Source organism: Canis lupus, chromosome 6 (genome assembly GCF_048164855.1).
Source record: "Canis lupus baileyi chromosome 6, mCanLup2.hap1, whole genome shotgun sequence".
NCBI lineage: Eukaryota > Metazoa > Chordata > Mammalia > Carnivora > Canidae > Canis > Canis lupus.
Window position 1 is genome coordinate 23,400,042 of NC_132843.1, and position 25,948 is coordinate 23,425,989.

At 38.5% G+C, this 25,948-nt stretch overlaps 1 protein-coding gene and 1 long non-coding RNA gene across 3 annotated transcripts in view; one reads left to right on the forward strand and one right to left on the reverse strand.

Annotated features, from left to right (window-relative positions):
- The window catches only part of DSG3 (desmoglein 3), a 33,133-nt gene extending 21,425 nt beyond the window's left edge, over positions 1 to 11,708 (forward strand). Inside the window, exons 12-16 of one of the 2 annotated variants that reach the window (XM_072829131.1) lie at positions 630 to 890; positions 5,182 to 5,321; positions 5,641 to 5,704; positions 7,485 to 7,750; positions 9,115 to 11,708. In XM_072829131.1, the coding sequence (XP_072685232.1) occupies positions 630 to 890; positions 5,182 to 5,321; positions 5,641 to 5,704; positions 7,485 to 7,750; positions 9,115 to 9,732 (1,349 nt within the window). In that variant the 3' untranslated portion in view covers positions 9,733 to 11,708. The remainder of the gene's footprint in view (positions 1 to 629; positions 891 to 5,181; positions 5,322 to 5,640; positions 5,705 to 7,484; positions 7,751 to 9,114) is intronic. The other variant, XM_072829132.1, reaches the window with a different exon arrangement.
- A 1,180-nt stretch (positions 11,709 to 12,888) lies between these two features.
- Positions 12,889 to 25,894, reverse strand: LOC140635108 (uncharacterized). Its single transcript, XR_012032454.1, has 4 exons — positions 25,554 to 25,894; positions 21,939 to 22,227; positions 18,581 to 18,688; positions 12,889 to 15,970 (listed from the first exon to the last, which is right to left on the reverse strand). It is a non-coding gene; the product is annotated as an uncharacterized lncRNA (long non-coding RNA).
- Positions 25,895 to 25,948: the final 54 nt, after the last annotated feature.

Below are 25,948 nucleotides of genomic sequence, written 5' to 3' on the forward strand. Positions count from 1 at the left end.
CACAACACTGCAACTTACAAGAGCTGCTATTGGAGCCTACTTAGAAAGGGACAACATAGGACTGGAGATTGGAGAATGATCAATGTTCATGAGTCAGATGGGCAACAGGCCCTCACCTCAGAGAATCTCATACAACTGGCATTTGGGCACGTGGGATGAAAACTATCAGGAACAGCTGAGGTAGTGGAATCCAAAGCAGAAACTCAGTCTTGATAAGTCAGGCACAAAAACATGGACTCTGAGGGAAGGCATACGTCCAGAGGGTCACATGCAAGTCCAGGGGGTTGGTACAGACATTCAGGAGATTGGTTAAGCCCAGGAGAGGGGGGGTTGATATTGAAATGTTGCCTACCTCCCATCATCTTTCAGGGGGAAAATTAAGGTAGGACTGAGTCTTCATGGGAAATAACAGGCCCATCTGGGGCAGAAAAAAGGACAAGGAGGAAGTACAGGCTAATTTACCCAACTGAACTCCTTATCACTCTCAGAACTGCTCAAACCTCACCTTACTCTCAGCCTATTTGTGATAATGATGTTTAAGGCAACCCCAGTTCTGTTAACAAGAATAATTAGTTTTAAGAGCAAGACACCTTGTCCTGCTGTTGATTTGTGTGATTGTCTGTCTTTAGCTACTTCTGCACTCCTAAATGCCCAGCAGCAGCTATCTCCTGGAGAGTACACCATCTCCCTCACAGTTACTGACAGTCAGGATAGACAGTGTGAGACACCGGAGAGCCTGACCCTGGAAGTCTGCCAGTGTGACAACAGGGACATCTGTAGATCTTCTAATGGGAACAAAGACTATGAACGTCTAGATGGAAAGAGGCCATCAGGGAGGCTGGGGTCTGCAGCCATTGGCCTGCTACTCCTTGGTCTTTTGCTGTTGCTATGTGAGTATGCCAAACCTAAATTCTGTTTTTGATAGGGAATCAGCCTTTGCAGAGGTCTTCAGGATACATGGGCAATGCCATCTTTGAAATGCAGAACCATTCCTCAGCTGCATTATAGCAGAGATGGGGGTAACATTTTCAGAAAGAACCAGAAATATTTAAAGTTAACATGTCACTTGCCAACAATCTATATTCATAATACAACAAAGCAAGTCATATATGTCAGACATTTAGAAAACAGCATAAGAGAATCAAGAAGAAAAAATCAAAGCATGAACACTTTCTACATACTGCCAGTAATGTTCATAATCAAAATAATGCCTTTATGCACAATGCACTTTCTAAAATGTCTTCTCCACAGACACAAAATAGAAAAAGAATTCTTGCCATATAAATCTAGGGAAAAATACAAAGGATATTATATTTGAGCTTGATAATGAGCATTAATACATCACAGACTCTGAAAAGTTATTTCTTAATCCAGCACTTCCTGAAAACAGCTTACCACCTATATATATATACACCCTCTTAAAGGCTTTCACTTAATAAGCTTACATTTATTGAACACATTTAGGGAAACTATACACGTTTTATTTTTCAATAATGTTGTGCCCAAGATCGCGAATCCGAGAAACCACCGAGGAGCTGACACCGATGCAAAAACACGAGGGTTTATATACAAGCTTGAGCTTGGGTCCAAGTGTACCCGACACAGCGGAGCAGGGACTTGGACCCCGAGACTAAGAGGCGTAGCAGCTTTATAGGGACCAGTGGTCAGTGAGATACACAGAAAGTTGCACAGTCATGTCGGTCCACACGCAGGTGGCCAATTGAATTACATCTTACCCTATAGTATCCATTTGAGCTGGCCTATTACTTTGGTCAGAATTGGCGCGCAGTTTTGGCAGGCACAAAGCAGGGTTACGTTGTTATGAGCCGATTTCCGATTAGGGTGTGCCCAGCGGCTTGACTAGGGTGGGGCAGCGCCTTAAGCAATAAGCAGGTTATGTGGGGGTCATACAGGAGGTGGAAGGTGTAGCACAAAATGGAGTGAGTCCTGCTCTGCTTGTCCAGGGGTAGGGGATTTTTGTTAAATTTCCTGGGTCCCACAAATAAAGATAAAATTTATTCAGTCAATGGATAGGTTTCTAAAAAATTTCATTCAAATCAAAATTTCATGAATCAAACAGTATTTTTAATGTAATAGATCTCTATTGAAAAGACTTCATGGCAAATTCTTATATAAATAAGAAAAATCCTTGATAAATTCACATTCATGTCTCAAATTTATTACAGAATTGTAGGTTTTTAGAATTAAAATAATTATTCATGATAATCAAGTAATCAAGTCCACTCCAACCCCTTCAACTAAAATTTTTTAAATTTATGAAATGTTTAAACCACAAAGAAGTGCAGAAAAATTACATGAAAAGCACACAAATAGCCATCACTCAGATTTAACAGATCTTAATATATGCCATATCTGTTCAGATCTCTCTCTTTTTTTTTTTTAAGATTTTATTTATTTATTCATGAGAGACAGAGAGGCAGAGACACAGGCAGAGGGAGAAGCAGGCTCCACGCAGGGAGCCCGATGTGGGACTCGATCCCAGGACTCCAGAATCACTCCCTAGGCTGAAGGCAGGTGTCAAACCGCTGAGCCACCCAGGGATCCCATCAGATCTCTTTTTATAAAAAAAGAAAGAAGTTGTTATCCATACATCTAGTGGCCTCCCATACATGCCATATATTCTTCCTCTGTGTTCCCCAAAAGTGTTTACTATTCTGCAGTTAACATGCATCGTTCCATTTAACAGTTGAAACTGTTTCAACTTTTTTTCAGTTTTTCAATATCATATTAGCCAATTTCAAAACCAAAGTTTTTTCAAGTACATATATGTGAGCCTTGATGCAAGCAGCCAGCTGAAAAGGGTACCTGATTCTGGTTTTCATATAGTTCACGGATTTATGCATGTCTAATTCTATGGAAAAAAAAAAACTATACTATGATGTAGCTATAATAGAAATGAATACAAAGGGGTATTATAGAGGCTTTGTGGAATAGGAGAATTGTCTATTTGAGCGTTGGAAAATGAGTAGGATATAACAAGTACAAAAAGAGGGAAAATTGGGATCCCTGGGTGGCTCAGCGGTTTAGCGTCTGCCTTCAGCCCAGGGCATAATAAGACCCGGGATCAAGTCCACATCAGGCTCCCTGTGTGGAGCCTGCCTCTCCCTCTGCCTGTGTCTCTGCCTCTCTGTTTCTCTCTGTGTCTCTCATGAATAAATAAATAAATCTTTAAAAAAGAAAAAAAAGAGGGAAAATTGTTCCCAAAGGGTAACAGCATGGATCAAAGCCAAAAAATGCTTTGCATGTTTTAAGAATTACACCTTGGTAGGCCAATGCATGGGGAAATTGTGGACAGTAAAGCAGATGAAACTGGAGAATCCACTGGTACCAATGTGAAAGGGCTTATGTGCATAGGTTATGGTACTTAAAGCTATGACAAAAAAAGAGTTGATGAAAGTATCTGAATAAAAGCCTAGCATTTCATATTTGTGTTTTAAAAAAATAACATTGGCAGCGCTGTGTAGGAAGGAAATAACAGGAGGTTACTCTACCAGTTTAGAAGAGATGATAGAAGCCAATTTACAAGACCAGTGCTCTAACCACTGAGCTATGGAGCCAGAAGCCAGATTTAGATATGAGACTGGAAAGGAAAGGTTGTGTGTGTGAGGCATTACTTGGAGAAGATTTGGAGATAATGAATATGAAGAGTGGACAAAAAAATCCAGATGAACCACTGAAGTCAGTTGTTGCTTAAACCATTAAATGAAATAGAAAATATCAGATGAAGCAAAGATACATATGGTGTTAGTGAGTTTAATTTTGAAATGCTGACTTTTAGGGTGTAAATATATCCTTCAGGCAAGCCATTGTACATTTGGGATTGTGGCTCAGGATGGCAATCAGAGAAAGTACATTGTGCTATTCCCAATTATATTTACTTCCTGTGTTCTTACCATTTGAAAAAAATGCCATGTTTTGATTTTTATGTAGGACAAAACATACATTTTTTAGTCTGTAGAAATGCACTCAACACTTTGAAAAACTTTTCCTGGATACATATATAAAAACCAAATATATATGCAGATACAATGATAAGCAAGATCTCTAAAAGATTATTTATGCCCACCTAAAAATACTCACCATACAGGTGTACATTCATCACCTTAAAAACTAATTTGTCAGCTCACAATATCCAATCCTTCCCACACACTTAACAAAGTTATAGAATTGAAAATGGCAATAAATTAAAAAAGCCTGTAGAAGTATCATTTATGTGAACATTATATTAGATTTTAAGAAAATACATCAAATATGTCTAACTTATTTATATACTTGGCCTAACATTTTCCATTTTATATAAAATATTATATAGGACTGACCTCATTTGAATAACTGATGTAGCCCATCTGGACAACACTAGCAAATCCTCATAGCATTCACTATTGTCCTTTACTTATACTGCTAACTCATTTAATCCTCACAACAATCTGTGATGTAGATACTTTTTCTTCTATTCTCTGGATGAATTACTAGAGGCAAGAAAAGATGATATAACATACCCAGCTGGTAAGAGAGCCAGAATTCAAACCCTACCACCCCTCACTAAACTACCTTTAAGTGGATAGAATTCAAACTTAAGGATTCAATAGACCTTAACCACCAGAGGTGGAGGTGGGGTCACTGACTACCTAGCTTTCAAGACAGAGTTTAGTATTTTCCTCTATTAGCATGAGAATGATGTTAATCTTTACTGCTGAGATGTGACAGATATGCAAATAAAGAATGAAAGCTATCCTGACAGAAAAGCCTCTCCAAGCTAGGGATTCTTAAATCACAATTAAGAGTCCAATGGTATTAGCTCATCACTCCAGTTGCTGAGGGAGTTTGCTGGTTAAATGCAGTTTACTAAGAGATCAGTAGAGTCCAAATTACAAACATTACCCTGTGCACCTAAAATCCTTTACCATTCACCAAACAGTGCCTATTTTAAGGAAAATATACCTATTACAAGAACAATCAGATCTGTCTCCTCCAGTTTAATAATCATATGAAATTTTAGGATGCTTAGTTTACATTTTATTTTGTAGAAACTAGTTTTGCTTTCTATTAAATTTTCCACAAGTACTGATATCATATATTCTTTCTAATGTTTCAGACAATTGTCATGTCGCATTGTTTCCAAATGATATAAATGTTCTGATATTTTGTTTACTTTATTAGTGGCCCCCCTTCTGCTGCTGACCTGTGACTATGGGGTGGGTCCTATTGGGGGAGTGACAGGAGGATTTATCCCAGTTCCTGATGGTTCAGAAGGAACAATTCATCAGTGGGGAATCGAAGGAGCCCAACCTGAAGACAAGGTAAGGACCCAGTTTCTAAAACGTTTATTTTAATCACATAGAACAAAATTAGATTTATATTCAGATAAGAAAAGGGATAGTGGGGCACAAAAAATAAGACACTCCTTGACCTTTAAAGACTTTTGGGAATCAGTGCTGAAATGAATGGAGCCATTTAGAATTGTAGCTCTTCAGATATCTAATCCCAAAAATGGTTACTCCTGCAAGAATTTGGACTTCTTCTAAAGTCACCTTTTGCAAAGAGCCACATTTCACCCATTGTGTCATGAAATCTGGTTCATTTTTAAATGTACTGATTTTTTTTGAACATGGTTTGCAGGAAATCACAAATATTTGTGTGCCACCTATAACTACCAGTGGAGCCGATTTCATGGAAAATTCTGGTAAGTGAACATCAAATTGATTTTTGAAGGCAATACTGGGTTAAATAAGAAACATTGAAAAAATAATGTGTTCTAAATCATTTCCTTTTTTTTAATTTTATTTATTTATTCATGAGAGACAGAGAGAGAGGTAGAGACACAGGTAGCAGAGGCTCCATGCAGGAAGCCTGATGTGGGACTTGATCCTGGGACTCCAGGATCATGCCCTGGGCCAAAGGCAGGCACTAAACTGCCGAGCCACCCAGGGATCCCCTCTAAATCATTTTCTTAATAATTTTCAAATATGAACATATGCTGGGAGATGTTACCACTGAAACAGGGTTTCAATGAAATGATTTACTATTAGTATATTAGTCATTCAGGATCAAGCTTGGGTTTGAATAAGTTCATTGAAATTCATTGTCTACTGATATCATCATTTTTTTTTTAAAGATTGTATTTATTTATTTGAGAGAGTGAGGGAAAGAGAATACAAGCAGGGGAGGGGCAGAGGGAGAGAGAGAAGCAGGCTCCTGGCTGAGCAGGGAGCCCAATGTGGGGCTTGATCCCAGGACCCTAAGGTCATGACCTGAGCCAAAGGCAGATGCCTAACCTACTGAGTCACCCAAGAGCCCCAGTGTCACCATTTTTAATGTCCAAAGATTTGTTATACATTTTCCAAACTTTAATAAACTGAACGGCCAATTACTAATTTTTTTAATTAGAAAAGATTTCACACATGTAGAAAAATGTAAAGGAAGATACAGCAAACCCTATATATCTACCATTCAACATTGACTATTCTTAACATTGGTAATACTTGCAGTTAAACTTCGATCTTATTGCCCTTCTTTTTCCCAGAACTAACAATACCCTGTTTTGAGTTAAATTACCAATTTTATATTCAGTCATAATGGGACAAGATCGTTTGTTCTCATTTAGGTGAAATTATTTATTTCTTTGGTCTACCAAATGACTATTTTATTCATACTATCTCAATGCCACAATTAAGGCATAAACTATAGGAACAATGAGACCTAATGCTGAATATTAAAATTTTTCTTAACTCCATACTTAGCAATAGATTGTTTTTAAATGTCTAGCCTATAAAATCTGCATAAGATCACCTCAAAATGTCTGGCTTTATCAGCTACCCCAATCCTCATCTGCTTCTCCCATTATAATCACATATCAAAAACCATAATCAGAATTCTCTAGGAAACAAATAACTTTCCATAAAAGTGTAATGTAAAGGTAATAGGGAGAATAGTCATAGCTCTTTAAATTTTCTTTACACACCAAGACACTAAATTAGCATCTGCTAATTTGCATGATTATATTATATACATTTCCTCTTTGGTTTCCATATTGAAGCAATACGACAGCTTAATTTTCTTTTTTCCTGAAAACAAATAAGCATTGCATTATAAGCTTTCCATGTGCTGAATACTCTGTTTTTACTTCTCTATTTCTGGCTGTTGTCACTGAAAATCTATTTCCTGTGTATATTTTTTAATTAGTATGCTTCCAGAGCTATTCCATCTGTGAAGGTCCTCTGTACAGCTTCACTTCCTCGTTACAGCCTTACCTACTCTATTACTATCACATTAAATAGACCATTGGATATTATCACCTCTAGTCATATAGTTGTAATTTCTCCCACTTATTTGCTTTACTTGGTGTCCACCCTTGGGTATCAAAAAGCAGTAAAAAAAAAAAAAAAAAAAAAAAAAAGAAAGAAAAAGAAAAAGAAAAGAAAAATACAGCATAAGATGCTACAGAATTTTCTCCCCCTTTTTAGAAGTTTGTACAAATACATATGCTGGAGGGACAGTGGTGGAAGGAGCCTCGGGAATGGAACTGACCACCAAGCTTGGAGCAGCTACAGGATCTGGAGCGGCTGCAGGATTTGGAGCAACTGCAGGATTTGGAGCAGCCACTGGACTGGGTATTGGTTCTGCAGGACAGTCTGGAACTATGAGAACAAGGCATTCCACAGGAGGAACCAATAAAGACTATGGTGAAGGAGCAATAAGCATGAATTTCCTGGATTCCTATTTTTCTCAGGTAATTTGGTGGAAAACTCTATCTTATATCAGAGATCTTCATACTTGACTGTATTTCAGTTTTGCAATTTGTTGTTGTTTTACTTATAGCTTGTTAAAATGTGAGAAGAAAACAGGGTTCTTTGTCAAAATAATATAGATAACCTAAGGTGGCTGCCAAAATTAGGCTACTAGTCAAAAGGAAAAAACAGTAAATAGACACAAAAAGAGATAATATAGCAAGTAGAACCTCCTCCCTCTGACTGAAATAACAATGGAGAGTAAAATCTTTTGCATGTCAGGATCAGCAGCATCCTCTTGAGGAATACAAAGCAACTTATTTTGTGTTTCCTGTACCATAAAGCACATCAGAATACATGTGTGTATTTTTCTGAGGTAGGGTTATAGTATTCTCCACATTTTCAAAGGAGTCCATGCCCAAAAAAGTTGAGGAACCAAAGAATTATTGACCCAAAAATAAAAGTGAGAAAAAGGGATGTGATCAAAGATCAGATGAAGTGTCAGGAAGTATAGAACTGAAAGAACAAGGGTTTAAGAACAGGTAAGAGTTTAAGAGGCAGGTTTGTGCATCATTAGAACAGATTTCACACAGAGTTTTGGTAACAGAGCTGGAAGTTCTAGGATCTAGCCTATTGCTGAGAAGATGGAGCCTGACACTGGCTGACAGGGAGATCTTGTTTGGGACAAGGACTCTTGGGACATTCTGAGGTGTGATGTGAGCCTTACTTTTGGGTCAGGCTCCTACATAGGTTGGGGAGTCTAAGCAAAGGCCCAGTCTGGCTGAGAGCTGGTTTAGATGGTGCAAGTAAGATGCCTATCCCCCATCCCCAAACACAAAGATATGCATTAACAGAAGCCCAGTGAATTACCTCCAGGTTTTGAACACATTAGTTTTGTACACCTAAATCCATGTCAGTGCCTTCTAAACCTAGAATCAAAACATAATCCTAGGACAGACTCAATTATTTTTTAATTTTTTTTCAATTTTTATTTATTTATGATAGTCACAGAGAGAGAGAGGCAGAGACATAGGCAGAGGGAGAAGCAGGCTCCATGCACTGGGAGCCCAACGTGGGATTTGATCCCGGGTCTCCAGGATCGCGCCCTGGGCTAAAGGCAGGCGCCAAACCGCTGTGCCACCCAGGGATCCCCAGACTCAATTTTGAAGGAATGTCAACTACATTGTTCCTCAAACACCAGAAATTTCTGTAACAAGACTGTTGATATTCAGAGTATGTCGTTACTTCAATGGATTATCTAAAATTATGCATTCATGATCAAACCTCGGATTCTATGAATAGTATTATATTCTTCAATTAAGATTCTTTTAAAATTCATTTTTTTTCCATTTTTCTCTATCTTTAGAAAGCATTTGCCTGTGCAGAGGAAGATGATGTCCAGGAAGCAAATGACTGCTTGCTGATCTATGATAATGAAGGAATGGGTGCCCCCAGTTCTCCCGTGGGATCCTTGGGTTGTTGCAGTTTTATTGCTGATGAGCTGGATGACAGTTTCTTGGACTCACTCGGCCCCAAATTCAAAAAACTTGCAGAGATAAGCCTCGGGATCGATGACGAAGCCAAACAATCTCAGCCACTTTCCAAAGCCAGCCTTTCTGGGATGGAATCCTGTGGCTATTCCCTAGAAGTCCAACAGCCAGAATCTGTTAGGGGCCAGACTTTGTTAGGCAGTCAAGGAGCTTCCGCTTTGTCTGCTTCCAGCTCTGTTCTCCAATCAGCCACTTCCATTCCCAACCCTGTGCAACATGGTAGCTATATGGTAACAGAGACTTACTCAGCCTCTGGTTCTCTCGTGCAACCTACCACTACAGTCCTTGAGCCACTACTCACGCAAAATGTGACAGTGACAGAAAGAGTGATTTGTCCCATTTCCAATGTTTCTGGCAACCTACAAACTCCGATGGAGCTACGGGGGTCACGTAATATGATCTGTACAGAAGATCCTTGTTCCCGTCTGATATGACCAAAATGAAATAGAATAATATATTGACCGAATATAAATATTTGGACCAAATTGCTCAAAGTAGCATAGCAAAGCTCACAGTATTGGTCTAATTGGACACTTATTTGGTACTCTCCTAAACTAAGCTTGATTAAATTTTCTAGTAAATATCCTCAAACTGGACATGTTGTCACTCTTACTTCTCAAATACCATTCAAGTAGTAGTAAATCTTGATGTTTTAAAAAAAAAAACTTTAAGATCATGTTCAGTGGGAAATTTTCAACTGATAATTAACAATTTTTAAACTTCTATTTTTGTAGTGCCAAAGAAGGTATTTGCCACTTTAAATAAAATGCAGCGTGTTTTAGTGGATTAAGCACTTGGGAGTCAAGAGCCTCAGTTCTTGTCTGTCACCTTTTGTTATGTCACTAACAATTATGTAAGAGTCATAAAGTCTTTGCTAAAGCATTTTGAACTGCTTGGAAAAAGGAAGTAGCTGCAGTTGAGTTTTTGCCATCTTCTTGGTGTTGGGAGACCCTAAATGCATCTTTTGCTCAAGCTAAGGGCTATTGGCTTATGCATCAAACTTGCTGTATCTATATTCCTCAATGCTCAAAATAAGACTATTTTGAAACAGAACTATCACAGAAAATTTAGGAAAGTTTAGTATGGTATAAATAAATATTTTGTGTTTTTCTACATTACTTTGAAAGGATCTATCCAAAGAAAATATTTTACACTGATCTCCTTCCTACACACTTCTCAGCACAAATCCTGTGTTAATAGTTCTTGAAAATGACTCTATTGTTTTAAATGTCAGTGGGTAGATGGAACTTGCATATGATATATAATGAAGTTTATGACATTAACAATGTCTACAGACTTTATGGTTTTGCTCATAAGAAAAAAGAGGCCTCTGACTAGGTTAACATATAGTGGAATTTTTGAATGTGTATTATAAACATCATTTCAAGTCAAAAAGGGATATGGAAAGGGATCATCAGTACCCTCTATTTTATTAAGCCTTACTCCCTTCAAACAGCTACAGCAACTTAATTCTCTGGCATAACAATGAAGATTTGGAATTTATTACTTCATACATGTTGCCATGTTAGCAATGCAGTTCTTCAAATCATTTCTGGTCATTCAAGATCTTCAGCCTTTAGCCCATAAAGAGAATACCCTACCTTCTTATCAACATTCTTGTCTTAGCTGAGTCTTTACACAATCATCGTCCAACTCCATTATCTCTAATTGTATATAAAATACTCTATTTTGTTTTGTTGCCATATTCAAAATATTTGTTTTTTGAGATGGAATGCAGAGTACTAAAGTGTGTTTTAACACAGAAGGATCCAGTCCTAAGGATACCTGGGGGAAAGACATCTCCTAAATGTCGCTACACCTAACATTCTTCCCTCTCCCTGGTGCCATGACTACAAGGAAGGTATGTGCCAGGATAACCAAGAAGTACAGGCAATCTGTTCTTTCAAGACAAGCCTGCTGTTTCAACAACACCTGCAGTGTGTCCATCTTGAGTTGAGGGGAACCAGACCCTACGAAGCAGCTGCCAGGTCCCAAAGAAGTTGCCTCGCTATTACCACTGGGACCTGTTAATGGAAACTTGCTCTCGGGTCTAGATCACACATGGTTGATTTGTGCCTCTTTTATGCATGAGAATTAATAATCATAATAGGCCTTACTTCAAGTTCAAAAGTGTTTTCAGGATCCTCCAAGTATTTTAGCATTGCCTCTGAAAACCCAACTTATCATGAAATGGGAATTTTGCTACATTGCCAAATGCAGAGGAAACTATGTCATAGTAGTAAAGGCTCTGTAAAGCAAAATTGAAATTAAATGTGTTTTTAAATAAAAATAGATTAATCTTGTCTAGGAGGACCTCAGATTGATTTGCCATGTAAAAGTAAATTCAAAGCAAAAATATATCTGTATTTTTCCACCAGAAATAAAAATCGTTTTAAGCAAAAGAAAAAAATGTGTAAAACTGTCTTTTTACTTGATGTATTATAAATTTTAAACAGTATATACTAAAACTTTAACAGTGTAACACTGTTATAATAAAATAGTTTGGGAACACACTTATGAGTACTTCCTTTGCCATTTCGTAAAAGGTGAACTACTCTTTGTAATTAATAGTTACTAAGAAATAGAAGTTAAGAAACTGACTTACATATGTATTTTTATCAGTATTTCACATTTTTTTCTAGCCCATACCTTTTTTCCGTCCTCCTAGGCAGGAAGGAAATACCTGGGGACTTAAGATCTCTTCTTCAGGTGGAAATAGTCCTAGATGAGGTGCTGGGTGAGGTCAGGGCAGACTTTTATTAACTGGATGCTTTAACTCATTTAGTATTTGTTTGGCAATTTGGAATGGTCTTTCAGGCAGAAATTCTGACACGCTAAAGAGAAGGCCAGGTGAAAACCTACCTACCATGATGAAAAATGTACCATGGCTCTGGTGACAGCTATCAGAGACTCAGCAGCCCACGTTTGTTTCCCAGTAAGTGCTTGTTATTTTTATGTCTCCCTTTAAAGGGATGTCACAAGTAAGTCCCTTTGGAACTTTAGATCTTGCCTTGGCTGACCTTCCTCATTCTTTAATTCACACAGTTCAACTTGGATCTGGTGTATGAGGAGCAGACGCTGGATGGGAATGGATATTGAGTGAAGAAAAGTGGATGGCTTGACTCAGATGTTCCAAATCAACCCCAGGAAAATGAAGGCCATGTACGTAAGTTCCAAAAATATCCCCTGATCTTCCTATTTATAGAAAATTTGAAGAATAAAAACAGCAAGATCAGTTCACCTTAACTTTCAAAAATCAAGTAAGACTGTGAAAAAAACACAACTGACAAGCTTCAATGCCACTAACAATTAAGAAACAAGTAAATGTTAAGGTCCCTTCCTTCTTGTAATTGGCAATTCAGCATCTTCTCACTCCTTTACTGGGTCTACAAGGAGTGACTCTGAATCAGAGATTATATGGCTTAATATTTGTTCAACAACACAGTCTGAAATCATTTTTAAGTAAGGGGGCTAATTGTTAAGAAAGGACGATAATTGTTTGAATTCCAGGTGCCAGAAACAACACATTTTCCATAGCAAATACTGAGATCCCTTCTGCTGCGCTCTGACAAAACATGGGACATTCTAGGTTGGTGTCTTAATTTCTTTTTCTTTTATGCATAGACTTTCTTTTTAACAAATGCATAACAGAAAAAATCTAAACACAATGCAGATATAGTTAAAACTCAAGAGAATGATGGTCTAAAAGAACAAGTGCAAATGGATACCGTTACCAGAGCAGGAAGAAAGAGGACATTGATAAGCCCTACCAGGTGGCCAAGACAAAGAGGTACATATTCTAATTTAATTCTTACAGTAACCCTGATTATAGTCAGGAAAAGAGAGACCCAGAGAAGCAAATTACTTCCTCAAGGTCACTCAATAAAGTGACATAAATGCAAAGGTTTATCTATAGTTATTCAGTAATAATAATACATAATTATTACTCTGTCAAAATAAGCTGCTTGCTTTCTGCTCTGAGACGAGTAGAGCATTAAAAATTGTTAAGAATACAAAGAAAACAATCAAAATGATTTTTTAACGGACTAGAAATCTAGGTACAGTTCTAAAGATTAAAGAAGCAGTACACTGGGGGCAAATATATCTATTTGGGAATACAGGACAGAGCAATCTGTATATTTCTATATATATCTAAGACTGAGAGACAGAGAGAGATAAAAAGGAAGAAACAGGGGAATAGATAGAATGCAAATATATGGTTTGCTGCTATACTGAAGTATACGTGGGGTTATATTTCAGGACACAATGACATCTCTTCCACATTTAATAAGGAAAACAAGCTACCCCAAAAAACAAAAAAAAAAACAAACAAACAAAAAATAAAACAAACTATCCAAAAGTCATAGAAACTCTTTTTTGGTAAACTCCTTAAGAATTACTTTTTTTTTTTTTTTAAGACTTTATTCATGAGAGACAGAGAGAGAGAGAGGCAGAGACACAGGCAGAAGGAGAAGTAGGCTTCATGCAGGGAGCCTGACGTGGGACTCAATCCCGGGTCTCCAGGATCACACCTGGGCTGAAGGCAGCACTAAACCACTGAGCCACCCAGGTTGCCCAAGAATTACTTTGATAGCACCCAATTTAGAAGAGGTTATGTGTGACACATAGCTAGGTATAAAAATAATTTTACATGTACCGATTTTGATTCAGTATTAATATATATTATGAAATGACCACCACAGTACATCTAAGTAACATCCATCACCATACATAGTTACAAAAAATTTTTTTCTTGTTATAAGAACTTGTAAGATCTACCCTCTTCACAACTTGCAAATATGCAATTCAGAAATTAACTATAGTGACCCTGCTGTATATTATATCCCCATGACTTATTTATAACTCTAAGTTTCTACCTTTTGACCCCTTTCACCCATTTTCTACACATCCCGTGCCCTACCTTTGGCAATCACCAATCTGTTCTCCATATCTAAGACCGTGATTTGTGTTTTATTCTATTTCACTTTTTTTAAATGATAACTTTAAATGGGTCCTTCAACCTCAGTGTTTCTGTGATTTGTGAAAAACACATTTGAACAGCTACAACTATTTTACTCTTCAACACTATCTCCCTCTCCACCTTTATTCCATGAAGTAGTATTATATTTTAAAATTTATGCCTTGCAATGTCTGATGTTTTCTGCATCCTGAATTTGTTATTAAATTAGCAAACAGTAAATGATGTGTGAAAACACAGAGCGTCAAATTCTAATATAAGAGAAACACTGATATTGAAAGAATATGTATGTCCTCATTGCCTCAGAAGGCAAGGGAAGTATTTATATTCTTTCATAATCAAGAGAGGATTGCAAAGAATTCTGTTAATTATAAAGTAGCACAGAATCAGGTAATCTTGTATTTATATAAATGGGATAATGACATGGTTTCCACTCCTGCAAAAAGGCATTGTCACTAAGCCAAAAATGAGTATTTAAACACAAAATGTGAGTCATGTCTTTCCATGTCCAATGAACTATGTTGACAGTAAGATTTATGTGGCCCTAACCTGGAGGTAAAACACACACACACCCATACACACACGCCTCAGATAAGCAAGTAGCTTGATGTAGCTGATTGAAGCAGTGTCTTTCCTTTTTTTTTTTTTTTAATTTTTTTTTTAAATTTTTATTTATTTATGATAGTCACAGAGAGAGAGAGAGAGAGGCGCAGAGACACAGGCAGAGGGAGAAGCAGGCTCCATGCACCGGTGTCTTTCCATCACCAGATCCACGGACCAGGCATGGCTGGTTTGTGTTGCAGATACAAAGTTTCTACATGCAGAGTCTGCTCTCTAGATTTACTAGTAAAAAGAAAAGAACCACTTTGATTTTCCACCTAATTTTCTTTAGGTAAGGCATAATGAAAAGACCTTGTTTTACCAAACTCTTAATTATTCTCATTCAGGGCCAATATCCACAACTTTAGTGGAAAACTGTGTCACAGGAAATGCAAGTATTAGTCAAAGGGCATAAAGTTTCATTTAGACAAGATGAATAAGTCCTAGAGATCTACTATACAGCACAGAACCTATAGTTAGCAACACTGTATTATATACTTAAATTTTGCTAAGAGGGTAAATCTTATGTTAAGTGTTCTTGGCACTGATGATGATGATGATGATGATAATAATAATAATAAATAAGAGGGAGAAAACTTTTGGAGGGGATGAATAGGTTCGTGGCATAGACTGTGGTGATGGTTTCATGGGTGTATACTTACCTCCAAACACATCAAGTTATACACATTAATTATGTACGATTTCTTGTTTAACAAAAAATTTAACATGTAATAAACACATAGTCTCATAAGTTCTGACAATATTTCTTTCTGAATCTTCCCTCTTCCTCTCAGCTGTTATAAATTGCTCTGAATTTTTCTCCACAAGTTATGACTGCTACAGTTGAAAGATAAGTTGATTTTCTAACTTGCCACTCTTCCTCTTTACACTTTCTCGGATCCTGAAACATCCTCTTTTGTGCTGGTCTTTGGAAATTCTTTCAAAGAGGCAAATCAACAACAAAGGCATTTGTCGCCAAGATGATAGAAGCTCTTCTACTCTGTGCAACCCTATTTCACACCAGAGCCTCCAGAACAAGCCAACGCATGCTTATGGCTGCTTCTGCCAATTCTTGCTAGGAAAGGATGTCTCTACTGAAAAAACAAGTCAGGAGATGTTACTGAATATTTTGATAGGAAACACTGAGCTGTCGGGGAAAGAAAATCTGCTCAACTTTGCACAAAATTAAAGCTAACACTCAAAGGCCTACGAGAAAATTATAAAATGTCATTCCATCTATTAGTCAAAATAACTGTATTATGTTTTAATGATTAAGAAAAGATAAATTTGAATTTTTTAATGTTTGTTTTTTTAATTGTGTGGTTTAAATTAACAGTTAAAAGTTTAATCTTTGGAGACAACTAGTTGAGTTCAAACCCAGCTTTACCATTTACTAGCTGTGTGTCTTTGGGCAAGTTACTTAACCTCTTTGTACCTCTCTGGGCTATTTTGGAAATAACAGTCCCTACATAATAAGGTTTCTGTAAAGAAGTTATGAGAATGCACCTAGGACACAGTAAGTGCTCATGAAGATTGTTATTTTTTATTGTTTTTATTATTATAATTTAAATCTTCAAAATGAACTCACTCAAAGAGTACTGACATACAAACTCTGAAACCATGCAAACTCCAAACATTTGTATTATCTGATCCAAAGCCTTGTTTTACAGATGGTCAAACTGGCTGAAAAGGAACTTGTTGATCAAAGGTAGAGTTAGGAATTGATCAGGTTAATTCTCTTTCTGCAACTCCAAACTGCCACTGTAATATTTCTTGTTCACTAATCTTTTGCCTCATTCACAAGGTTGGCCTGTTTAGGCCACTCTGCACTGGAAACTCCTCTGAACACAAGCAAAGAGAGACAAGAATTCAATTCATATCAAATTATTATCTTGGGACACCTGGGTGGCTCAGTGGTTGAGCGTCTGCCTTTGGCTCAAGGTATGATCCCTGGGTCCTGGGATTGAGTCCCGCATCAGGTTCCTCCCAGCAAGGAGCCTGCTTCTCCCTCTGCCTATGTCTCTGCCTCTCTCTGTGTGTCTCTCATGAATAAATAAATATTTGAAAAAAACTATTATCTTATATAGCCAAAATGATGAGGATCACCAGATTATTATAACTTTTCAGTTGAGCTTCCTTGGAAAAGGGCAGAGTGGAGAGCTCTTATTTCCCTTTGAGTTCTTTTTTTTTTTTTTTAAGTAGTCACCACACCCAGCATGGAGCCCAATGTGGAGCTTGAACTCAGGACCCTGAGTTCAAAACCCGAGATGAGATTAAGAGTTGGACACTTAACCAACTGAGCCACTCAGGCGCCCCCTAAGAGTTCTTTTTTTTTTTTTTTTTTTTTTTTTTAAGATTTTATTTATTCATGAGAGACACAGAAAGAGAGACAGGCAGAGACACAGGCAGAGGGAGAAGCAGGCTCCATGAAGGGAGCCTGACATGGGACTCAATCCCAGGTCTCCAGGATCACACTCTGGGGTGGAAGGCGGCACTAAACCGCTGAGCCACCCGGGCTGCCCCAAGAGTTCTAATTACATCATTTCCACCAAGTAGAATAGGGCAGCCAGGTGGCTTTGAGGGAAAAAATGTTACTTGAAAATTAGCATGAAAGGAATGGTGCTCTTAACCCAGCCTCCAGTAATATTTATATGTTAGGTATCACTAATAGAATAGCAATAACTCCACACACAAAGGAGACCACACTTTATGTTCAGTCTCTACCTAATATATGCTGCCAAGTTACTGGCCAAGTGGAAAAGAGTTTTATGTGCAGAAGCTAGTTGACCCAACATAACATGGAAGGAAATGAAATTTGTCTTTTCTTTGGCATGTTTTTTTTTTTTTACCTTATTTCTAGAACATGATATGCCCAATGTTTCGATAATCACTACCTCCTGCTTCCTTTAAAAAGCTGACCATAACTAGTTGATAGGTTTTTAAATTGTTTTATAAGTTAATTCACAATAAAGTATAAATCACAGAAGCACTTCATTATTTCTCCTTCAAGCATATATCTTTAATACTTAGAATATCTGTTCACTTAGAAAACAAAGTGATATTCTATTATCATTAAGTCATAGGTCAGGAGGTGAGGTGTTTTAAGCACAGACACTTTCTAGTGTCCCTCAAATCACCTATTTGACGTCTGTCCATATGACCACAGAGCACACCTGGGACTCAGGTTTCACATTCTGATCAACTGACCTAATGTATCTAGTCTCTAAGAAATAAAAGTAAATAAAATATTCCATAGAAGTCCCACCAACTTATTATTCCTGAAAACCTAGAAGCCACAATCTTCCTCTGCTGTTTTTTTGCAGATGGATTATCCATACTTTTGAAGTGAAATCCAAGGTATAAAGAACAATAAACCATACTCTGTAGACTTAAGATTCCAACAATTGAAAATTTCAAGGTATAGACTGATTCTCCCACAGTGCCAAACAATGGAAACTCACAATGGCACTTTTATGAACCATAAAGCAATTCTTTACATGAGCTTTCACATGGGTTTTACTTTGTTCACCTCTAAGTCTTCCCTGTAATATTGCTCTGCTTAATTTGTTGACTTGTCATCAAATGCCCTGATTACTTCAGATGAATGCTCTAATCCTAAAATTAAGAAATATGATGATACACTCTCTTCCTCTTTCATACCCATAGAAGAATTAGTCACAAGAAGTCTTTGTTAACTGACTTACCTCTGTAAGGTAATCATGTAGCTGATTCTACATGAAATGGGTGTGACTCTCCCCAAAGGTATGACATCATTCAGATATTGTTTTCAGTAAAAGTTAAGAACGGTCCACCTGGAAAAAAAAATGTCATACTAAATTAGCAGACAATTGCCCAAACAGGAGGTCTACTTTCAAGGCATATAGTAATGTTCATAACGACCATTATGAATTAAAAAAAAATCGTTAACCACAAATGTCCTTAGAGAAGCTAAATATCACTGCAATATTTAAAGCTAAATTATCAAGAGCAATTTTTCCCATTGCCTTTTTTGTATCAACGTTTTGCTAAGCTGGTTTGTTTAGCATTTGAACATATTTCTGTCTAATAAAGTTTCTAAGTGGGAACTAGAGAGGGAGATGAAATTCAAATTAGGTCCACTGCCAAAACAAAAACGTTAAGCAAAAAAAAAAAAAGAAAAAAAATTTGTCCAACTCAAACAAAACAGGTTTAAAAACAAACATCTTCCTAAAGTGCTCAGGCACTAGAAACATTTTGAATCTCTCTTCTTATATCTGAAAGACTGCTTCAAATCTCCAACTCCCTGATGTATATGGATGTAACTGAGTTAATTAAATTATTATTCATCATATCAAGAGATTTTCAATTACTTTTGTTACAAAAATGAAGTTACTGCACAGACATATCTGCCACTCACAATATCTAACCGGGGGTTTCAGGAACACCATCATAACTTTTAGTCAGCACAGCTCATGTAAACATGTCCTCCAAAGCAGTGGTTCCCCATATTTTTTTTTCTCCATGACATGTGTGACAGATGACATTTGCAAGCTCACATCATCCTGTGCACAAGATCACCTTGAGGCTGTGCTGGCCTTCCCAGCTGGAATCAACTCTCACCAGAGATGGAAGTCAAAATGCAAGTAAGTAACATCATTATTGAATAACTTTAAATGTGCTCTAATCATTTTAACAAGTAAATCATTCACAAATTACAGAGCTTGATTATTAACAAATTACTACATCCACTGGCATGGTACTGAAAAAAAAAAAAAACCCACCACTCATCAAGATGAATTCTGAAAAGTAACTAGAATGAGTGATTTCATTTCCTCAAATCCTGGTTTTTCTTTAAAATGAACATTGTTAACTATTTTTAAGATTCTGCTCCTCTCTACTCAAGTATTTATAATTATCATTCCAGATTATTTTCAAAGATCTTTAACAATCAGTGTTGCACTTCCAAGTTCACTCTCCAAAACCACTGAATTGCTTCTTTCACTTTTTCTTTACACATATGAATATCCCTTGTCTACGTGCAAATGAATGAAATCAATATTCTTTTCTGTCTTCTGAGGGTTTTTTTTTCTGTGTATCTCCATAGGCTCATTAGTCACATTGAGTCAGTGTGATGGCTCTCGCCTGACACCCTCAGTAAACACTCCCATGCCTGCCTGGTAAGCCCTGCAAGTCCTGTCGTGCTGGGGATGGATTCCAGTCCAGAGCTGCTGCTAACAACCAAATGTTTTCCCCCTATCTCCCCCAGCCAGTGCTATTTCCCTTATCTTTCCAAGAATTCCCATAAACAAATCCTGGGGTAAAACTAAAGCCAGAAACTTATTCTGGAAAAAAAAAATTTTTTTTTCTAGAAACTGTAGTTTGGGGGTGTCTGGCTAGCTCAGTCAACAGAGTATGCAACTCTTGATTTCAAGGTTCTGAGTTCAAGCCCCACATTGGGTGTGGAGCCTATTTAAAAAATAAAGAAAAGGGGCAGCCCCGGTGGCTCAGCGATTTAGCGCCACCTTCGGCCCAGGGTGTGATTCTGGAGACCCAGGATCGAGTCCCATGTCGGGCTCCCTGCATGGAGCCTGCTTCTCCCTCTGCCTGTGTCTCTGCCTCTCTCTCTCTCTCTCTCTGTCTCTCATGAATAAATAAATAAAATCTTAAAACAAAAAACTTAGATAAAAAAAATAAAGAAAAGAAAACATAGTTGGGTAGATAAAATCAACGTTCTCAAGTGTCAGGCTTCTGTTAATGAACGCTTGCTTTTTTCACCTCCAGAAGGAAAGAGATTTTCCATATTGTTTATGGTTTTGCACTTTGTCCCTTGGGCAAGGAAGGGAGTCTTAAAGAATGCAGAAATGTTCTCCATTGGCCTCTGAACTTCTTCACTTTACACTCTTCAGGCAGCCTTAGGCAAGACCCATTCTTGATAAAATGGTGAGGGAGAGGGATTTCGTCCACAGTGAACCAGCCTTCCCACCTTAGTTTGAGGACATTTACTCACATCCTTCCAGGAATATAGTTGTCTCTTGTTCTTTCCCTTTACTCTCACTTTAAAGGCACACTCACACGCGGATGTTCGTACATACCTTCTAGCCTCCAAAATAACCTCAAAGATGTATTCACTTATTTATTCATTTACACATTCAACTAATATTTACTGAAGATCTACAAAGGCTCAGGCAACATTCTAGGTGCTGAATATGCAGCAGTTCACAGAGAAAACACCCCATCCTCATGGAGCTTACATTCTAGTAAATGGCAACAGATAATTCATACATGCACAGTCTTTTAGATTGTGATGTGCCAGGAAGAAAAATGAAGCAGGGAAGGGGCATGGGGATCTCTAGGGGTGGGAGTAATTTGATTTGTTAATGAGTGTTCGGAGAAGGCCTCACCGATTAGGTAATATTTGAGATGTGCAAAAAGTGAAAAGTGAGGGGGTAAAACATTGTACATGTCAGGACAGAACCTTCTAGGGAAAAGGGATGGAGAGCACAAAGGCTCCAAGGTGGAGAGTGCCTGGTCTATCTGTGGTATCTGCTATGGTGTAAATGACTGAAAGAGATTAACATGCCGCCTTCCCTGTACAATGCGTGGAACAGCCAAGAGAACATTCAGCTAAAGGATTCCAGATGTCCGTAACTGGGGAGACGGAGCATCTGACGGGACCCCAGAGCCTTACTGAGGTTTCCTAGACACCTGAACTGCTGCTTTGTGCATACTGGGATCCAGCATTATTATAGTCCTATCACATTTTAAAACTAGTGTGATTTATTTAAAAAAAAAAAAAATCTCTTAAGATGTCATCAGTTACTACTTAGACCCAAGAGTCAACAATTTTGGTTTTTTGGCTGAGCCAAATACTATTTTGAAATTGTAGCACCCTCCACTAATTCTCCTCCACCCTGTGAACAAGGATAAGGATTTCCTTCAGCCATTTGGTTCAGGGAGTTTGCATCCAAATAGCCAGTCCTCATATATTGACTCACAAGGAGGAGCCTGTGGGCAATAGCTCAGTTAGACACTGTGACTCACTGCATGGGGCTCTCTCACTCTTTCAGGGTGTTGGTGTCTCACCTGTGGTCTCAGGGCTGATTGCTCCTGCCCCAGAACGTGGTGACTGTTCATTAGGGATGTCCTGGCTTCTCTGTGCTAGACCACAAGGCTTGCAGTCTGGTAGGCTTTGATTATTGGTCTGTAAATTCTAGCTCAGAAAGACAATAAAGTCATCCTCTACCCCAAGTCAGCCAGTTCTCCTTTTTCAATGCCCAAGTTGAAGGTGGCTCTTGATCCATCTAACTGGAAAGTCCATGAGAATCTCAACATTCTGACTCTAGTATCTGTGATGTCACTCATGCCTGGGCATCTGTGGAAAAGGACCATAGTTCTTTCCCCAGGATTAAAAGGAAAAGTGATCCTCTCTTATTCTTCCATACTCAATGTAAATCTAATACACTATCTTCTCAACTGGCCCCTAGACTCCACCAGCTTGGTTCCTGCTCATCCCCTCGTGCCACATTCAGTTTCATATACACTGACATATCTCTTAACTATCAGCCAGGCCACCCTGCAACCCGCATCACCAACTGCTGTCCTTCTGTTCTTGAGCTGCAGTATGGTTGGGGAAAACACACATACACAAACCAACAGACCAACATTTTCTGACTAGATCCACCATTAATTCATTCACAGTGTACATTTCAAACATGTTCCCTTTTAATACTGTGGGTTTTTTTTTTTTTTTACTTCTAATTAGTTCCTTCTAGTATGTGGGCTATGTTAAACAATTCTTTATCAATCACCAAATATTTGCTGGCTACGAGGGGCTGGGCCACTATGAATATGATATGGCCTCTGCTTTCTAAGTACTAACAGTCTCAAGAGAGAGAAATGGGTGGAGTAGCAGACATGGATGAAATCACCATTAGCCACAATGTGATTGCTGCTACAAAGGTTGTATGAATCATTTCAAAAAGAACCACAGAGAATGAAGGGAAAGGTAACTAACTGGAGGTGGAGAGCATGGAACAAGGAGAATTGAGAATGACTCTCATGTTCTTGGCTTGGGTGGCCAAATTGACAAGGTGTGTGAGAGGCATATGAGGAAGTTGCAAGCTTGAATTGGAGAGGTGTAGAGGGACTGCAGAAATCTTTTCTGTCAGTATGTTAGTTTGTTATCCAAAATGATTATGGTACTTTGAGATCCCCATGAAATATCCAAACGGTAGTATTCCCATGTTTGAAGCTTAGGAGAGAAAGCTGTAACAGGTTTGCACAAAGAGAATGCCTATAGATCATACTCAGTACCAAGGAAGAAGAAAAGAAGGAAAGGAGAGAACTCAAAAGGCATAAATATTTAACAGGGTGGTGGACAATAAGAAATGGATGGAGAAAGAAAGAAAATTAGGTGACTGTTTCTACCTCCTAAATCCACCTGAAATTATGTTTTCCTTCTCATTTCAAACTACTTGCTAGACTTTTCTAATTGGATATTGCTCTAACATCTCACTGGGGAAAAAAAAAGCTTTTACTTCTGACTCCCTTGTTTGTGTTAATGTGATTAAAAGAATGCTTTCTTCACAGAAATCTGAAGCTCCTGACTCTCCACTAACAGTGTCTATGTTTTGAGTTACTCTGTCCTGCCAGATTCAGTGTCTCCTTCACAATTATTCATCCTTTAAGAATCAGCTCACCACACCACCCCATAGTCCCCACTGAAAGCCTTCTCTAATATCATGTCCTCACTGTGAATTAAGACCCTCTTCCCTAGGTTTGCATTATACCCTGCATATGTTTTTACCACTGTGTTTATAATAGATTGTAAGTTCTGTAGTTATTTCATAAGTATCTATTTTTGTTTCTTGGGATGAAGAAATATTTATCTTTGTATTTCCAATAAAATGCAAATGAAATGTTTGGTGAGTAGGGACAAACTAAATGTTTGTGAAGGAGTACATGAAGGAGTAAATGAGTGGAGCTAAACCAGAAAAGCGATTCCTCCTTTTATTGCCCTTTTCACATGTGAAAGGTATTTCATATTTTTTATCTACATATGCTTTATCAATAGACATTCTATAAGTAAGCCTCTTGACCACAATGGCCACTTTTTGTTGTTATAAAGGCCATACATTATGATTTAGAAATCAGAAATCGGGGCACCTGGGTAGTTCACTGGTTGAGCATCTGCCTTTGGCTCAAGTCATGATCCCAGGGTCCTGGGATCCATATCGGGCTTCCCACAAGGAGCCTGCTTCTCCCTCTACCTCTCTGCCTCTCTCTCTCTCTGTCTCTCATGAATAAATACATAAAATCTTTTTTTTTTAAAGCAATCAAGTGCTTTGTTGGTAATGGTATTTGTTCCTATGTACAGAGATTTATAAAATAGATTTACTCTCATGCCAGGAGAAAGAAGTCAGGAGCTAGAGCTGTGTTTCATCTGACTTTCAACAACTGCCCTCAACTCACTGAGTCATAAGCTTCAGAAATTTTAAAGGAGAACTACTTCAAGGATGACATACAATGGCACTGGATAGCGCATGCACTGACACCTTCTCTCAAAGCCTTGGAATACATGTTTTATAGAATACTTCAGTACTGAAACTGACTTTGTCAGCCTCCGGGAGAGACGAACAATCCAACAGAAATAAACGTTGCATTGCCTATTTCTCACTCTGGAAACTACAATTATCTTCATCACTAAACAGAAACCAAACTTTTAATAATGAGACATAAATACTTGCCTATAGGACTCAGGTGCAAGAGCACTAATTTTAGATAGGATTTATATATAGTCTCCAGGGCTGATTTGTGAAAGTAAAGGCTTTTGGTAAAGCCTGTCTTGCTTATTTAGGAGTTTTCCCATAGTGATGGGGAATGAGAATTATCACCAAGGTGCTACCACCCACGTCTAAGCTCAAGAAAAAGGAATGGAAACTAGAAGACATACTTCCCTCCTGATTTAATCATGCATCCAATGCTTAAAAGAGTCTCCCTGGTACTCAACACTGTTCTAGGCAATGGAAACAGTGGAAAACTAAAGAGATGCCCTTCCTAGATACTAAGTCCTCTGCTAACTTAATTGCTAACACGTAAATAGTACTTTGAGAAAAGTCACTCAGCAGTTAAGCCCTAAATCAAACAGAGGAGAATGTGGTTCTCTCCATTCAAAGAGGAAGTGGTCCTTGGAGGCCAGGGAAGAAAGTGACTAAAGAGGAGAGGCCAACTGTACTGGATCCGGAAAACTGGCAAGATCAGAGCTGGGGAGAAAAGGGCAGGATAAACCGGAGAAGAACAAAAGGGCACTTTTGACCACAGAAGGAGCTCTGCTATTTTGTTCACCTTGAAGGCCAAACTTCCCTTCCTGGCGGCATGCCAACCAACCCTTCATAGTCTCCCAGGCTCTTCCACTACTCCAACGACTGTTAATCTTGCTTAGAGGTGTCCTAACCTGGTGCAGATTCCCGCGTCTCTGTTTTTTCAAATTCAACTTCATTCACATTTACACTTGCAGCAAATAATTATACTACTAACAACTACATTTATGGAACCTGAGGTGCTAAACACCACAGAAGGCTTCACGTGGATTTTCTGGTTTAAGCTTCACAACGGCCCTACGTGTCGGGCGCTATTAACCCATTTCACAGCTGTGGGATCTCTGTACACAAGACAAAGAGAGGTAAGTCCAGGTCTCACCACCAGTAACTACCGGTGCGGGGACTCCGGTTGCGCTTCGTGTAAGAGATTTTGTGAATCATATCGAAGAGTGTGTCTTTCCCTCAGCGCCCCTATAGCATGTTTTCCCGGCTGTGTCCAGTCAACAAGAAGTCAAAGGAGTGTCCGTTTGGATCATCGGTGACTTTTCTGTTTCTCCCTTAACCGGATAAACTGCAAACCTGTTGGAAGCACTGAAGGGGCGCCGGGGAGGGGCAAGAAGCCGTCCCAGAGCGAGCCAGTCACCTCAACGCCGCTGGAGACCCTCAGCTCCCGACCGCCCTCCCCGGCGCAGCGGGTCACGGACGCCCGGGCCGGCGCGCGCTCACCAAGCGCTGGACCCGGGGCGGCGGCGGCGGCGGCGAGCCAGGTCTGGC